At 41.3% G+C, this 18,612-nt stretch overlaps 1 protein-coding gene across 1 annotated transcript in view; it reads right to left on the bottom strand.

Annotated features, from left to right (window-relative positions):
• spryd3 (SPRY domain containing 3) overlaps positions 1–18,612 on the bottom strand; it is a 77,658-nt gene that overhangs the window by 26,566 nt on the left and 32,480 nt on the right. Inside the window, exon 7 of the mRNA XM_050064478.1 lies at positions 14,897–15,046. Within this exon, the coding sequence (XP_049920435.1) occupies positions 14,897–15,046 (150 nt within the window). The remainder of the gene's footprint in view (positions 1–14,896; positions 15,047–18,612) is intronic.

Below are 18,612 nucleotides of genomic sequence, written 5' to 3' on the forward strand. Positions count from 1 at the left end.
GGGACACTGCAGACAGACAGTGCGGTCGGGCCACGCAGACTAGAGTGCAGCATTTGAGGACAGGACATCAGGGAAACATCAACGATCCTGTCTGACAACCCCATTGGGGCTCGAGGAACAGGAAATGGAGATGGATGGGGGGAAAGTGTGAGAGAGAAAGAGAGAGAGAGAGCGAGAGTAGGACAGAATGAGACATCAGCAGAGGAAGACAGAGAGACATGGAGGAATGCAGCTACTCCTCCAAGCCTGAAAACCCTTGATCCGCCAAGTCTGCTCCTCTTCCCCCTCGTCTCAACCACAAGCCTGAGGATTCCTCTGGCTGACTGGCATGTGGGCTGAATCTCCATGAGAAGAAGAGGAGAATCGGGGTGTTTTGCTGCCTGATTGATGACCCACAGACTCTGATCTGATCAGTGATTTAGGGGAAAACTCTGAAATAAGACAACATTAGGGACGGCTAAACAAATAAGGGGTGGATTTATAGTGCTTTAATGTAAACCGCAGACTTGTGTCTGATAAATGGATCAACTGTTGCATGTTTGCATAGCCGTTTTCTCGGGTAATTGTTGTGTCCATCATCTCTAATTCGAGACATCTACTCGTGCGCTCTATATATTCCATAAATAATGTGGGTTGGTGGGAAAAACTGCAGCAGCACTCCCTTCTCTACACACTGAAAGTAAAGCTTTACTGTATTACAGCATCTCCTATTTTCAAAGAGTGAGACGGCAAAGTCACTTAGTCAACAACTTTGGTTCAAACTGAAATACTTCAACAACTGTTGGATGAACTGCAGTAAAAGTTTGCATATTTATGGTCCTTGGAAGATAAAGTCAACTGACCTCTGGTGATCCCCTAACTTTTCCTCTAAGAAAAAGAGACAGAGCGCATTTAAGTCCCGCCCACACCAGAGAGGAAAAGAATACATTGCTCTCCCATAACTTTTTTATTGCGTGAAGGTTTTATTGCGTGCAATAACTTTTTTATTGCGTGAAGGTTTTATTGCGTGCAATAAGACATGAGGCATCAGCAGGAAGATACGGGAGAACTGTGAGATCCTGACACTTAGTATGCCCACATACAGCAACGAACTGTAGACAAACTGTAGAGGTTGAAGCTAACTCAGCTATGTAATGCCTAGTTTTGATCTGTGTCGGGTTAAATGCTGATCTTACCTCATGATTTGATCAAGTAGTTGTAAATATCAAAGTATGTCACAACTGGCCATTCAGTTGGATCATTTCTCCAAGATGAAGAAGGTAAGGAGAAGAGACAATGACACAGATCAACAATATTGGGTTTGTCAATATAGCTTTTCATCTCTGATTGACACATGGTGCAAACATAATCCTTTGACGTGCTGAAACGTAATGTTTTTTACTAGCTACAGGCATTTTGTTGGCGTTTCAGCTGTTGGTTGTATAATGTGGTCCAGAGAATTTTCCTCTCTGATGGGCGTGGTTTTCAGAGTATGATGCGTTGCACTCTGTCTCTATATCCGTTTGTCTTGACAATTGAGCCTTCGCTACGCCCTACTCCTCCGTGATGGTCTATTTTTGGAAAATCAAAAACGCAATTTCAGAGAGAACCAAACAGAGGGGACTACAAAATTTGTTTAAAGGATATATCCAAGATGTCAAACTCACTCAGCAGCAAAAAGAGGTTAGAAAGATAAAGACAGCTGAAAGCTAAAGCCGAACTATAGGCTACTGATGAGTGTTAAAGTGAACCACCACATCACTGGCGACTGAGACAGAGGACAATGAATATAAAGCTATAACCTCTGCTGCCGGACAGTCAGGAAGCTGTGGAAGAAGCCAAACAATGTTAATCTGCACACAATGTGATGACACACAGCTTTTTAAATATCACCAAAGTTCCCCTGTTCCCCTTAACTGGTTTCTGTTCAGCAGGGTGTGTAGTTATTCGGTGTTTACCATTAAATAGCAAAAGCAGCATGTGTATACATTCAGTCGGCTATATCTTCAGTAGCTAGCTAGCTAACCCTACACTTTTCAGGGTTTGATTTTGGTTTTGGAACGAGGGAGAAACGTATCTCTCTCCAACCTCTCCAGGTAACGAGTATCATTATTAAACCGTGTCCTAGGGACAACGTTTAACTTGAAATCCACAAACCAGCCTGAAGATTAAGGAAATCTGAAACGATTACATAAAAGTCAATGGAGCACAACTGTGTTGTTGTCGGACCCTTATTGGAGCTGGCCGGCACTACGTTATGATTGGCCTGACTGCGTTCGAGGGTTGGGACTTAGCGAAGGGTCAATTGTTGGATGGATTTGTCACACAAACAAAGTTTAAACCACAACAACCACAACCGTGTAACCCAAGATAGTGTTAATTTTTGCTCAAAACATCACATAATCCTCATCCTGGGAGTGTTGTCTTTTATAAGGTTAAATGTGAAAAACATAATGTTGAAAATACAACCATTTATTTAAGCTGAGCCCCAATAAAAAGAAATATGTTGGAAGCAACAAAGTCTGATCGTGCATTTTTCCTGTTTTTGTTTTTTTTTTACACTTAAAAAAAAAAGGACAAACTACCTCTATAATGCAACACAGGATAAATACTGTTCCTTATTTCCATGTCTTCTACATAGATTATTATCTAATGAGGATGCTGAGTTTTAGCATAGCATGTATGTAGCCATCATGTGCATATCTAAGACTTACACAAGATTCTTTTTCAATACGAGGCAGCTGAAGACATCACAAAGTCAGCTGGAAAATACATTTTTAACTGACTCATACAGCTAATGTTAGCATAATATGCTAGCTAGCTACAGCTGACAAATCTGCTATTGACAGTCATCATTTCAACCAAGCCTTCCTCTGAAATCAAGGACCCATTGTTTAAAAAAATTACAAAAATGTCGGGTCGTAGATGTGGCAATGTCATAACTGTAAACTTTGTGCCATGCAGCCTGGCAGGCATAACAAAAGTAACTAAGGCGGACATGGCTTACTGAACAATCAGCTGGCAACAAACAATACATTTTTGTCTTCAAATGAATTTGGCAAACTGAAGCTGCTGCAGTGTAAGTCAACCGCATGTAGAATAGAAACGCCATAAAATAAAAACATCAGCATGATATCTTTTTTTTTTTTTTAAACCAAGCGTTCACTGTGGTACATAGGGGCAGAATATTTTTATACAGCATATCTAAATACCAGAAAAAAACAATCTGACAGAGTAAAAATAAGATTTCAATCTTTCGCCTCTTCTCAGTGTGAATATAATGTTTATTTTCAGCCATAAACTCTGTAAAGCACAGATCATATTGTTTTGTGGGACTTGGAACGGCTTCCCTTCTGATAAAAGAAACATTCCAACCTATTGTGGTTTGGAAATTACAACAGTTAATGCTGTGATTTCTGTTTTTCAATCAGTGGTGGCGCCACTAAATCACACCTACACTCCTTCTCTATCAACATATAAAGGAATGCATTTAGACAGAGAGCACTGTGTTAACCAGCTGGTCCAATATCACGTACTGTAAAACTTTCGAAATATGGTCACTACCCCCTGTTGGCCTGCAGAAGCCATCATTGAAATGCAAGCTGCTCCTAAGAACAACAAACAGTGGGGTTGTGTCCACAGCATGGCGGAGCAAAGCCCTGCAGTATCAGATCCACAGCTGCTACACCGGTGTCATCAGAGCAGCCTGCATTTCCACACGGTGGCAGAGTAAACAAGTCTGAAAGAGTAAGAGCAGAAAAGGTGCGGGTCGAGTGGGGAACCATGAGGAAGCAGATACCCATCACCTACAGCAGCTATCACACTGGCATATCACAGAGCTGTCTAAAAATATGAATTACCACAGATGTGAGTGTATGGTTGTGTGTGTTGAGGGAGCATTTTGTAGGGAGGGAAAGTAGTGCGTTTCTGTTTGTACGTGCCCACACAACCTCACCTATAGGGGTTGGGCAGAGAGTGTGTAGGAAACTAATGCAGGTCTGTTTGTATAACCTGGTGTCATCAGGCTAAAACCTCCAGCTCCCCACACGATGACAGCAAGCGTCTGACATTATTAGAGACAACAACAGCATATCTGTGTGTATGTGTTTGGGCATGTTCGTCATTTTTTATGGATGCAAGTGCATAATGCAAATGTTTTCCTTGACACACATAAAACTGATAAATTACTACGTGTGGTGTGTTATTTTACAAGTGATAGAAAAGGTGAAAGGACAAAGTACACACAGTGTTGTTCTGAGAACAAACAACTAATTTTCCTTTTGGGTTCTCCCAAATTTCATTTATGGGAGTCACTCAGGTACTTTCTGCATCAACTGCAGAAACCTGCGTCCATCTTTGATTAAAAGACAACAGCTTAGGTTCCTGCTCACCTCCCAAAAACACTCATCTTCAGAGCTGGTGGTGTCCAGTGGCCCACAGGGCTCCAGTCTAACTTTCCCACTGGTGCTACCAACTGTCAGCTGCAAATGATCTGGTCACACCCTTTTTTCATTATTATTATAATGATGTGAATAGTTTTTTAATATATATATCCAGTAGCTGAAAAAATAAATTAATTGAAAAATGTGTTACAATAGCTCTAATGCTGCTGCCTCTCTCTATCTCCGTTACTTCTCTTTAGCGTCACCTAATGTCCCGACCACAGCACTATCTGATTGGTTACACGTTGCAAACAGCAGCCTGCGAACACTGAGGGCTGCCGTGCCACGATGAGCTAAGAGACTAACAGACACAGACATTTCATGCACCAGAAGTATATAACGCAGACCTGCCAAGGGGCATTCAACCCACGCTACACTAGTTTCTAAGTCAGCTGTCACTTTGTCACCTTAGAGACTTTAGTTTGCGTCATGCACTGGCATGAAAGTGCCCACATGTCATTTATTCATACATTCACAATAAAGGGTCACATATGCGACCATTTTGGCCACAGTCTAGAGGCCTTGCCTAGGATCCCCTAGGGATAAGTTTGAAGGACTGCTCAAACACAAGCCTAAGTTGAGACTGCTTTTTTACACTGCAAGGAAGCACTTATTGGTACAATCGATATTAGCACCTGGGGGGGTGGAATCTTTTTTTAATGTTACTGACTTTTAAACCTGCAGTAATTTTTTTGGCCACTTGGGAGTAGCAGATACAGGCTGTGAACAAAACACATCACCCTTTAAGTTGATATGGCGAATGGTGCGTTCTTCAGGAGTCTCTACAAAACGACCAGCTTCTGAGGGAAATATTAATAAAGGCACACCGATATTGCTGAAGTAGTAGCAACAAGAGCCCCCTGCTGTGTCGCCTCCCAACGCCTGTGTCTCAGCCAAAAAGTTACACATGAACACACCAAACAGACGGTGAACAAGCACATGTGTACTGCACCTGGCCTGCACCTGGTCCTGTGAGAGAGGACGTCCGTAATCATCATTGAAAAATGGGAAACCGGAAGACCATTTTGACGCTAGTTAGCCAGTCTAGGATATTACCTAACACAATGCAATGTTGGAAGAACAAAGCGTATTTACCTGGCGCCAGTGAACAATAACACAAACCATCAGGAAAGGTTTCTCCTAAAGAGCTCAATGACTACACAAAAACAATCTTACCTCGTGTAACAAGTTTGTTTCAACCTCAATCCTCTTGACTTCAGCCATTTGTTTACACTCCTCATTTGTTTTTCTTCCCATGCGATGAGCTGAACTGTGATTTCATTCGCCGACAGTCTTCACTGTCACTGACACGGATTCAACATACTGAATTGGCAGAAAGAGAGCCGACTCACGCCAATGAGCACCAATAGTGTGGGACACACCACACTGACGAGGGCAGGAGATGCTCACCAACAACCCAACTTTGACCAACGGCCAATTGTCGGCTTGGTGTGTCAGGGCCTTTAAACTGTTATCTGTTAATGTCTCTTTAGCTGCAAAATGCTACACTATGTTCACCAGCCAATAGCCAGCTGTGTCTGTCTGCTGTTTGATGCTGAGCAGATGATGTACAGTTGGTTTTTAAAGCATTTGAAAATATCTGCTTGTGAAAATAAAACAGTAAGAGCAGGGACAGTGAACTAAAACAGTAAAGTTACGGGCCAGACAGCGAACTAATAATATAACTAGAGCCCATCCTTTGATGGGAACACTCCAGCTGTGAAAAGTTTTTTGAGCCAGGGTTGTAAAGTTGGGGTGCCAATGGCCCATTCCCTACTTCCAGTCCCATGAGACCACACCCATCTTTAAATGCTGTGTTCATTTTGATCTCAACTACACACCTGTAAAATTCTGTGACTATCTTGCACAGTTGTAACATTATCACCTTAACAAAATCTGTCCACAGACAGACCGACATATGGGCAAAATAGGTGAAAACAATACCAACTGTTGCGATGTTGTTGCAGCTGGTAATAAATCTACACTCATGCTTGAGGCTTTGTGGTGCTGTGCTTACAAATGGCTCAACACATCAAAATAACGTCAATATCAGAGCTTGTTATCCTGAGTGGAGCTGCAACATATAATTATTTTCACTGTCAATTAATCTACAGATTATTAATTAATAAATTAAAACACTGTGTATACAAAATTATAAAAATGTGAAAAGCACATGTTAGAATTTCTCTATTGTCTTCCATAGTCTTGTTTATACGACCAATGGTCCAAAACCCAAATACTCAGTTTACTGTCATATATGACAAATAAAACCATAGAATTCTCATATTTCAGAAAATGCAAACAGCAAATGTTTGACATTTTTGTGATTGACTAATCAAATGATTTACTAAATTGTTGCCATTAAAGACACGAGTTAAACCAAGAACCATGAACGTTGTGCTGGTGGTGCTGTGTGTTCTGCAGCCTCCAGATCAGAGGCCTTGGCACAGTGACTGCTTCTTTGTTTTATCCTGAAATGACCTTGTTAGAATAAACAGGTTCACAGGAGCAGCACTGTAAAATGGTCAGTAGGACTGCTGCGTCACAGGAGGAAAAGGGAAGAAAGCTGTTCCCAGGACCCGGGCATACCAGGACAGAGGAAGCACTGCCATTCCAGTCTCCTGAGCAGTGTCATTTTATGTACATGGAGAGAATATATAAATACAGTCATCAGAGACAGCGTCTCATGGATGATCTGAGAAAACAACCAGACACTGGCGGTAGCCGAACCACATATGTCTCCCATCAGTCCTCCGTCATGAATATGACACCTATCCATCCATCCCCCCACAGTCAACCCCTTTCCCCTACCTGCTTCTTCACTTCCCTGTCCTCCCACAGGCTTATTTTTTTCTGTAGAATTTTGTTTGTTTTTCAGGACATGGGGGTTTTCCTGCTTTTTCTCCTGTGTTTTTCATATTCTGAATAGCTTCCCTTGATTTTTGTACCTCCCGACTTTCTACCTTGCAACCCCCCACACTTCCATCTACCCTCTACGCTCCTTCCACCCCATAACTAAGCATAGATCTCTCTTTGTCCCACAGCCTAGCAACCACCGTGTGTACCGGATGAAAAACAACCGTGCTACCAAGCGTATGCATGCTGTACATTCATGGAGTCTCTTATCTTCAGAGGAAGTAGAGAGAAAGCGAGAGGTCATGTCAGGTCTTGGAATTGAAGTGGGGTCAAAACAGATCTTAGATAAGATGCACACTAAAAACAACACGTTTACTTAACGTACAAAACATTCACACTTATCACATAGCACAAATTCCTCTGACTTCCCTGTTGGACAGGAAACTGGCTACAGTGGCTTAGGGGATTCAAAAATTCACTTCCACCTTTTTTTAACCAGCCAATTTGATTTTAACGTCTTAAACCGCATCCTTCATTTTGTTTGGCACCTTTGCACTTTGACCAGAATTTAAACAAAGTACAGGGAAACTGTAAAATGTTTGGTCATGCAATTTAAACTAAGAGTCTGCAGCCATGCTGGTGGCTCTGTGAGGCTGTGCTTAGCATTTGGCTAAAAGCACCACTAAATATCTAACGTCAGTGGGTTAACATCTTTACACTGACAATGCTATTGCTTATGTTTATAATGTTCACATCTTAGTGTTTGCACATTAGCACGCTGATATTTGCTATCTAGCACTAAACAGAGTGTAACTGAGGCTGATGGGCATGTTGTTAGTTCTGCAGGTCTTTGGCACTAGAGGAAAAGAGGGTCACCAAAATCATTACAGTTCATCTCGAGGAGAACGTGAATGTCTAAACCAAATTTCATGGCAATGCAATAGCTGCTGAGATATTTCTAAACAACAAACACTGAGCTCAAAGTGGCACTAAAGAAAAGTCAGTGGATCTTCAACATCATTCGGCTTCATCCTCTTGGCACCATGAATGTATGAACAAAATATAATGCCCGTCCATGAAGTAGAAGTAGGTATGTGACTGAATAACTGCTTGTGGTGCTGGATGTAACGTTTGGAGATTACCAAAGTGAGCTTTGTCATCTGGCAACCATGAATGTCTGTACAAACTTTCACAGCAATCCATCCAATATTTGTTATGATATTTTAGTTGGGATTAAAGTGGTGGACTGATCAACTGGCCAACATTGTCATCACAGGAGCATGAAGCAAATTAAAATACTTCTCTTGGTGTTAAAAACTTCAAACCGCTTTAATATTAAGAGCTGTACCAGACCAGTACACCACAGTTCATGCACTTGACTCAGCAGCCGCCCCCGAGTGGAACATAATGACACCATGTCTTTACAGTAAATTAGTGTCCAATTATCATGTTACCAGGGAAGCTGTTTTTCCACATTTAATTATGCACTCCTGTTATGTCATGTAAACAAACCACGTAGGCAACCTATCAGCTGTGCGCTTGAGATCAGACTGGAGATGTAACCAGTCAAAAGATGGGTAAGTAGCCTACTTGCTATCTTCCTATGTTTGTAACATTACTTTTGAAGCAGAAAACACACATTTTTATTTGTGATATTTACTGGAACTGACCTAAAATATATCGCATGAAGCCAACAGCAAGTAGCTTGTTATTAGTGATGGTCATTTACCAGAAACTCTCAGCTCCCTGATGATCCTTCTCCAGCCAGTTGCCACCTTATTTAGGTGTCAGTGGTGAAATAAGGAGGCAAAGTGCAGATAACTTCTCATTTCAACTTCATGAATCAGTTGTTCCTTGTCCACTACTTTCAAAGTAAGCAACAGACATAAATAGAAACAGGGCGCCCCACAAAGGATCAGCTCCAAACTGTACACCCCATCGCTGGCGGCCAGTTAGGACGCCTCTTTTGTCGGCTTCAAATCCAAAATGTTGTCATATTGGCACAGCTTTAGTTTCCTTGAGAGACTAACTCCGCCTTGTCTTTTCTCGTATCCCAAAATAACATATGAACTTTCTAGTCAACAAACACAACGTGCGCTGCTCGTCCCACCTCTACTGAAATTTGATCTCCTTCATATTGCCCTGTTGGCTCACAGCGTTTCAGATACCAGTGGCTCAATTAGTATGTTATTAAACAGACATAATATTATGTTCATTACATTGTTATATTTCTTATTACTAATGCAATACATGTTGGATTTAATGTCATGACACCATCAGCTCAGGTTGCTGATGTAGGCCACTTTTTAATTCGCCAGAACATGTCATAATGACAAATGTCAGTTCAGCTGGTTTTGATTTAATCAAACCAGTTTAAGCTCGTACACCGGACCTGCCTGGCAAAACTGGCAGTTGACCTAGCTCTACCAGCTACTGCGGATGTTTAGATGGGAAGAGAGAGCAAGTTGGCAAAGGGGGAGAAAGAGATTTGTAAAGTGAAGAAAATTGAGTACAAAGTTGAGCCTGAAGTCAGCAACCACAACAAATAGACAGAGAGAGAGGCAGACAGGCAGAATCTGGCAGACTGTGAGGCATTAATGAGTGGATTTGTGTTTATATTCAGACCTTCTTACCACGGGATGCTGCGTGAAAAAGACCAGCATGCAAACTTGCAACTGCTGTTGAGTAAACAGTCATTACCCAAGCCCTTCAATTTGCTGCTTTATCACCTCTCCTGGACTTAAGCTTAATGTCTTTATAATGAAACCCAGATGCACAGAGAAAAGTGGTGGAGCAAAAAGAGAGGAGAGAGGAACTCTGAGGAGGTAATGGGACTGGAGTTATCACCACTCAACTTCTTCCTCACCCATGGGAGCATTGTCTGTGTGTGTTTAACTGAGAGCATGTGTGCGCACATGTACTCCTCTTTTTTTATTTTTAGCTCCATCAAAGGATATTCTGGCGGTTTTGTCTCTAAATTCACAGAAAATAATTCAGTAAATGTGAAAGATGTAGGCTTGGAGTTCAATGTCTTTAAAAGCAAACTGAATTTAAAATTATTTTTTTGCTAAGAAGGATTTTCATTCAGTACATATATATATATATATATATATATATATATATATATATATATATATATAGCCGGTAGAGTATATATATGTAATTGTTTTTTCACACTTAATGGTGAATAGAAAATCTTTTTGACCACATTTTATAGACTTACGGATACGCTAGCAAGGTGTTGGAAAAGTCAAGCACCTGGAATAGTTTCAAAATTTGGGTAGATGACCCTTGGCACAAATCTACCATTAGCTTGACATAAAACCTGAAAACTGTAAGTAACAGCTTAAGTATCCTGCAGAATGGCTAAATGTAAAGTTATTTTTGGTGCAAAGATGTCCACTTCAAGTCCTCGTCTCTCATTACCGGCAAAGCTTCGATTAAACACGGATATATCTTACTGGAGTGTAAATGACTCGAAACTGAAATTGGCAACAGCGCTAGATCTTGTTACGCTAATGTGTGTTCAAGTGTTAGTTTTTCTGGTAAGTTTAGTTTTACTTAGTTATTTCATAGTAGAAAAAGGAGGTCTGACATCATAATTGACAGCTGTGTGTGTGTCAATTAGTGTGCTCATGATCAACAGTGCTGCACACAATTGGACAGACGCATGTACTGGTGGTAACCTTGGCTCCACTTCCTTACTCCTACTGCACAGGCTCTGGCGTCAAATTATGTCACCAACACAAAATGGCAGCAATGTGTTGCTGTCACCTGGACCCAAGACAGACAGCTAACGCTAGCTAGACCCCTCCTTTCCATCACGCAGTATGAACACAACATTAAGTGTGCAGGACTGTGTCGAAATAACACAAACAAAAAGTGATTTCTTGAGGGAATCAGTGCTAACCTTAGCAAGCTAGGCTACCTAGAATCAGCCCAGTTATCCTTGCTTGCTAGCTTACACTTTCTACAGCAGGACAGTTCACCTGAAAGCCAGTACTACAAAAAGTGAAAATAAACATTTGTATCAACGTCCATGTGTACGATACGACCTCGTCCTGTAAGTAGTGCACCACAGATATTGATAGTGTGTCTTCTAGCAACAGTAGTGCACCACAGATATTGATAGTGTGTCTTCTAGCAACACCGACTCTCAGATGTCAGTCCACCGCTGCCAAGGGAAACGCCCACCCAGAAGCTGTTTCCGCAAATATGTCCAAAAACAACCTTATCCTCTTTTGAAAAAATGCAGAAATGTGCACAGTAGCCGCAACATTATAGTTTATTTTTTCTTGTGTAAAAGCTTTAAGGGTGAAATATGGACAACACTGCTTCCACCAGGGGGGTGGTTTGGCATATCTATGGAGAGCTTTACTGATTTATTGTGGCATCTTATTGCTTAATGTCAGATGGTAGACATCAACAAACCTAAAGAGACCATCTACAACATGGATGTTCAGATTTTAATATTTGCCAGTGTTCAAAATTTACACGACTCAGATGGAAACCTGTAAGTAGGGCGCTCACATACTGTGTAAGTATATTTCCTCTCTGTAGGCATCTATAGCTCTCTTTGTCTTAATGTCATTCAGTGACCTGTGCATCCCTCTGTTCCCGTTTTATATAAACTGCCTCCGAGACCCTGAGAGATGTACAAGTTTCATCTTTTATTTTTGTTATTAAAAGGAGCAGAGTTTTGACCCTGGGAGAGACAGTGCTGGCAGCTCTCCACAGGCCTTGGCTTTGGCACTCACTAATATTTCACATTCATAACACTTTCGAGGCTAAACTTACAGGGAGTAAAAGACACAAATCATGAACCCATACTGTCGAAGAAATAGCTCCTGAGTCAGAAGAATAATATTAGGTACAAATGTAATGCAAATAGGTTTTGTGAGAATCCATCCATCAGAAAGCAGACATTTATACAAGTTTTTTCCTGCCCTTTATAAGCTTAGTAAGCAGGATTCAAAACAGCCCTGCAAGATCTTAACTATTGCTGCTGATACTTTACATCCTTGCAGCTGTGTTTTAAAAATGTCTTGCTATATTAACCCCTGTAACTCTCTGCATCTCTTAATGTGCATCCATCTCGCCGGATTCCCAAACAACTACAGGTTTGTCTGTTTTGTTCTTCAAAGCAGTTTAACACGGTAATAGTCACTCGCAGCGCTGCAATGCTAATGCTGAAATGGGAACCTCATGTGCATTCTTTGGAAAAAGAAATAAGGGCTCAAATGAGAGGTGTTAAAATTTCTCTAATTGTATTTTCCTCTTGGAGGTGTTTCATCTACGCAAAAGTAGGCCATTAGATCCAAAGAGAATGGCTGAGCTGCTGGATAATGGGGATGAAAATAACGCTTTCCACAGGACTACAATGTTTACTACTAGTAGACTCTATTTCACAAAGTCAATGTCCTCTATTAATGGCTTTATTGGTTTATCCACTCATCGTTTCTCTATACACCGAGGCCCTGTCCACACATAATTTTAAAAACAGGTATTTTTTTCTACATTTTGGCCTCTATTCCCACGCCAGCAGAGTTTCAGGTCACTAAAACTGAGATCTTTTTAGAACTCCTTTCAAAGCCCTGTACAGACCAATAATTCGCCACAAGACCAAACCGTTTTAGAACACTGCAGAGAAAAGTTGCAGCGGTGTGAACAGGCCGTCTGAGCTCGACTCAAGCTGGCTGATGGCGTCACCTGCAACTCAGCTGGTCAAATCACCAACGGCTGGTTTTGGAACATAAAGATCGTCACCTGTTTCTACAGCCAAATCGGCTTGTAGTGAAGTCTGCTGGTCAAATCAAACTGACCGCAGACGGCTTGTTTGCTTGCTGCAGCAGGTGCTCTGTCCCTACTGACCCCTCTGTTTCCAGCCTGAAAAGCTGCAAACAGAGCGGAGGTACAGAGAGTTGTTGACTAGAGATGATACACTGTCTCTTCTAGTTGCATTGGTGTGAACTGGTAGCCTGGAAATCCAGACCCAAATCTAGAAAGATTTAGGGTCTGGCCACGAGTAATGAAAATGGCCCAACTCCTGGGGCAGCACCAAGAATGCATTTGTAAATATCACTGCACGCAATTGGATAACACTACTACCAATCAGAACAATACACGGGGTAACGTATACGCTTAGCTACCAGCGGAGCTAACTGGTAGATTAGACTCTTGCCGTATCCGGTCGGCAAAACAGCAAAAAACATCCTTCTTGCAAAGTAAAGACTCGAGCGCAGTCTTCTGTTCCTCTTTTAGAGAAAAAGCCAAGTCTAACTCATTCATTGCAGCGGCCAAAGCCGTTTCAAACAACTGGTGTTCATCCGTAGCCATCTTGCAATGTTTACTGACTGATTCCGGACTTCGTCGTCGCAGCGCTGTCGTCATCTGTTTAGCTCGCCTCTGGCCCGCCTATATCAGATACACCGATGTGATTGGTGCAGCTCGGCTACAAGGGCATGGGTAATGAGCATCATTACTGATTGCCAGAGTGACTCGCTGAGCAAATTCAAATTGTGCTCTCGCGAGAACTCTGGATTTCCAGGGTAGTGAACTGGTAGGTTTTAAGAACATCGCAGAACAGTGCATTGCAAGTAGTTGCGTGTTTCAACTCGTCTCATTGCGGTTCTTTGGTCTGAACTGGGCTTAAGGTGCAGATTTTTCAAAACTCCGGTTACTGTGTATCTATGTGAACATGTTAACGATGACATAATTTCCTCAATGCGCGCATGCATATTGTTGCTTTGTGTAATGAGCATACAACAGAAACAACAACATCACTGGCCGACTACCAGTTTTCTAAAGTTTTGTTAGCAATGCTTTGTCTAATGTCTACGTTACACTTAAACTTAGGTTTGTTGTGCCACTCCATGGATGAACGGAGGCCCAACGCTTTTGCTCCACCAAGTCATCCAGAAGCAGTGGTTATGGATCAGGCCGGTCGAACCAGCAGATTGTGGGACAGTTTCCAGAGTGGGATTGTTGTCAATGAGGACTAGAAAGAAAACTCAAGCATGTCCGGAGCATCACTCGCGTTCCATTATCCTTAAATTGAACAGTAATCATGATCTCTAGTAGGTGTTTTGAAGAAGGTAACGTTAGCCTGTGAACTCTGCTACCTTTGTGAAGGGGGGATACTGCTGAAGACAGCTAACTTATTTTTGCTTTCTAGAGCGGTAAAGGTCATATGGACAGAATTATTTTGCAAAACACAGGGGAAAAGTATCTGTTTCATAAAATATCTGTTTAAGTGTACACTGGGCCTGAGACACCAAGTTTGCAACATGTCCAAAACAGACCTTTAGGAACATTTTGCACACGCCAATTATGCACCTTATTCCCAATTCAGGATTTTGTTTAAGTTTTCCATCATTATCATGTTGTGAGCTCAATGACATGTTGAACTACGGAGACCAGAGGGGGAGATTGGAAGAGTCAGCAAATGGGAGGATTATTCCTGGAGTCCACATCCCTTGAGTTCATTGGGCTACACTGGCTAATGTATAACACTGTGGAAAATGGGGGAAAGGGCCAAGTGCAAAAAAGAAACTTGCTTCTCTGTTGAGTGTAGGTGTGCGTTAAGTTGTCAAAAGTTGTTCTTTTCTTAGAAAGCTCACCCTTCTTGCCAGGCCCAGGGCGATGTAGCACTTCTCCCCAGCATCAACGATCTCCACCTCATAGTAGTGGCAGCGGGTGGTGAGTGGCTGGCGGGCCTGGGCCAAACCCACGTCCATGATGCTCTTTCCTTTGCCAACATACTCCAAGAGCTGAAGAAGGGAATACACAGAGGTGAGAGATAGACAGAGGGATTAATATGTAAAGAAACAAACAATGAAAAGGGTCTAATTAAACACAAGCATGTTGAGATACAGACTCACATTCCAACATGAGTTACTGACCAATAAACTCCAGCCATCAGGCTTTTCCACTCCTGGACTGCTTTCCAAAACCAAACCAATAAGCTCTCCCACTTCAGACAACGATTGGCCAAATGTCCAGAGGTTAGTAAATAAACAGGATTTGAACTTCTCTCTAAAGCTCTCCCTTCAGCAGCCACCAAGCAGCATGTTTCTAGGGATGGCAGCGTGTATCGGTCCACCGCTGTGGTCCAGACTAAAATATCTCAAAAACTATAGGCTGCATTGCATTTGAATTTTGTGCAGACATTCGTGGTCTTATGATGAAGCCTACTGACTGTGGTGATCCTGAATTTTGCTCTAGCGCTACCCGACATGTTAAATATCAGTAAAATGGTCTGACAACGATTGGATGGATTGCTATCAAAATTTGATACGGATATTATTGGAGTCAAGAAGCTAAAGCCCACTGACATTGTTTATCCTCTGGCCTGTGGTTGCTACTGAGTCAGTCAATCTTTTTTATTTTGAGCCAATATTTGTTAACATTTTGGCAAATTTGCAACATTAAAAGCATGCCAAATTAGAAATTCCTGTTTGCAGTGTACCCATGGATGTACAGACACCTACCACTGGATTGATACTGAAAAAAAAAGAAAACTATGATTCTAAGGCAAGTACTGAAGTTACAATGTCTATTTTTTGTATGATTTCTGAGTTTAAAAATGCACAGCAGACTTAATGATATCCTTGGAAAGTGCGAGTCCCACTGAATCTAAAAATGTGTGTATCATTTTGACGCCAACTGAATAGCACAAAAGTGTCTTGTCCCTATGATGACAGGGTTTTTACCCCGTCTTTAAGAGAGGCCATTCATTTGTTTTGGCCCCAAAAAGTTTGAAGAAAGGCTTTGCTAAAGCAACATGCTTGTTAATTCCAACTTGTTAGAGGCATTACTGTGCACTTAACACTGAATCAGGACCCTGTTCCTATTGAAATCCAGAGTTCCCACAGATGCATTTATTTGTGGTGGCCCACCACAATATCAACATTCACTGCCACATACCGACTTTCTATTTTTGGAGCTGATGGAGCAGCAGAGCACCAGGCACAGTGAAAGTGACATATAAGAGGTCATTAATTCATATAGAAATAGATAAATTACAACAGTAATCTCATTTTCGTGTAACAATTGTTTTTCCAACTCACTTTAGATGAAACCAGCTGTGCTCCCAGGCAAAATGTGCACCCTGAGGTCTAGGGCTGGGTCTAACCTATGTAATGGCAGCAACAGAAAGTTTGCCGATCCACCCCCCCATCTCCCCCATCAGCTATCGCCACATATAGACTTTAATTCTGTGGACACTGAAATCTGCTCACATCTTGATGCTAAGCTTCCTCTTTCTTTTAGCAATGACTGATGATTTAGTGCTATTCTTTTTTAACTGTGCTCAGAAGGATCTATGTCTCCTTCTTCCCTGTCAATTGTCAGTGTGGTTGAGCCGTTGCACAGCGCTTTGTTCTCCATGTCTACAACAAACCCTTCATACAATATAACATCTGTTGTAAAGACAACTTTCGACAACACTCAGAAATATTGTCAGCCATCGAGCTTTTGTGGCAGGCGATTCCAAACTTTTTAACAGAAGTGTGCCCCTGTAAGTTTCTCATTAAACCCAGTTACTGCTGTTATTTAATTTTCTGAACTTCCTTTGTTTAGCTTATTTGGTTAGTCAGGAGACCAGGCCAAAAGGTACGGCAATGATGCAAGTCTTTGTAAGTGGGAAAGTTGAGATGGAGACAAAAGATTGAAGACACAGCAGATCAAGCTTGGGCAGGATCCTCGGCCCAATGTTGTTCCAGAGGTGACTTAACCACGCAACCAGCTTTTGCAACTATGTCCTAAGTGAGTGGGCACCATGACAGATTCACGCTTCCAAACCCAGTCAAACCTTCACTGAACCGCCCACGGTGACTCTCCTACAAGTATCAACAGCCATTTGAGATTGCATGTGCAGTACCTGCTGATAAAGCAATTACTTTCAGGTCTATTTCGGTCTTAAGGATCCAAACAGGTGAAGATGGGCGGGTACAGGTGAGTAGGTGGGCAGCTAGGCAACCACAAAGCCTTTAGGCTGAGCAGTGTTTCCATGCCATCTGAGTGCATGTGTTTGTGAATGCGTGAGCATGTGTGCAATGATGAATACGCCCCCAGTTTGAAAGGTTAGCATGACAGACAAGCTGGGGGTGGACAATATTACTTCAGTATTAAGTCTTTGTGTTTGCATTTGTGTGTGTGTGTGTGTGTGTGTGTGTGTGTGTGTGTGTGTGTGTGTGTGTGTGTGTGTTTGTGTGTGTGTGTGTGTGTGTGTGAGTGTGTTTCACTCGCCAGCCACTTGAAGGACACACCTGGTGGGAACAGCTATTCAACATCTATGTCAAAAAAAGTCTCTCAATTAAGTTATTACCATTTTCCCTTTTTGTTATTTCCCCTGTTGCTTAGTGATACATCGAACTGAAAATAACTCAGTAATGAAGCTGAGGCGGTCAAAAAGTTTAATTTCACTCTTTCAGCTTGATGGTAGATTAAACTGTTTGCTGAGAACACTATTTATATAGTTTGTGTGCAGCTGTAAATGATACAAGCTTGAGTTAAATGCCAACAAAAACAGAAGAGGTGGTTGGAAACGGCACTGTTTTTGTAACTCTGAAAAGTTGCATCATATGTTCATGTTCAGGATCATTATCAGTAACATGTCATATTATTATCACTTTTTATATTAAGTTGATGTATCAATATTATGTTTATAATTACCCTTTTATTTCACAAGTACATTTGTACATCTGTACATGTGTATATTTCATCTTTCTTTTAAATTTAGTTTTTGATGCACAAGAGGAAATGTTTATGTGTCTAACATGTTGCAGCTGCACTGTAAACTGAGCACATTTTTTTATATAATAAAACAAATCTTTACAAAAACAAATTCCATCAAAAATTCAGCACTGTATCAATGGCAACAACCACTAATGCACTGTTACACGAGCACTGTCTTTTTGTCCATATTAAACAATCAAAAGCTTTTTTTGTATTGTTTTATATTGTATTGAACACAGGGTCCAAAACTAACTTTTTCACTTACCAGCCAGGCTGGCTGTTAAGTGAAATTTTTTACCAGCCAGGCAGATATTTTACCAGCCAACCAAATAAAAATTGCTTTTAAGTGTTGTAATTTGCTATCAGTATTATTTTGCATGTCATTTGGGTCTTGTATGCGATTCTCAATCAATATTTTAATAGTGTGCACTAATATTAGTAATAATGTATGCTAAAATATGAATAACTGTTTCAACAGTTAAGTGTAATATTTGGGTTAATAAATTCTGTAGTATTCTTACTACAGTGCAAAAAGAATCTTTCATTAAGGAATTTTACATGAATCACTGACTTCAGTCCCCTTTGGACAGTTGAGACA

Source organism: Epinephelus moara, chromosome 16 (assembly GCF_006386435.1).
Source record: "Epinephelus moara isolate mb chromosome 16, YSFRI_EMoa_1.0, whole genome shotgun sequence".
NCBI classification, from domain to species: Eukaryota; Metazoa; Chordata; class Actinopteri; order Perciformes; family Serranidae; genus Epinephelus; species Epinephelus moara.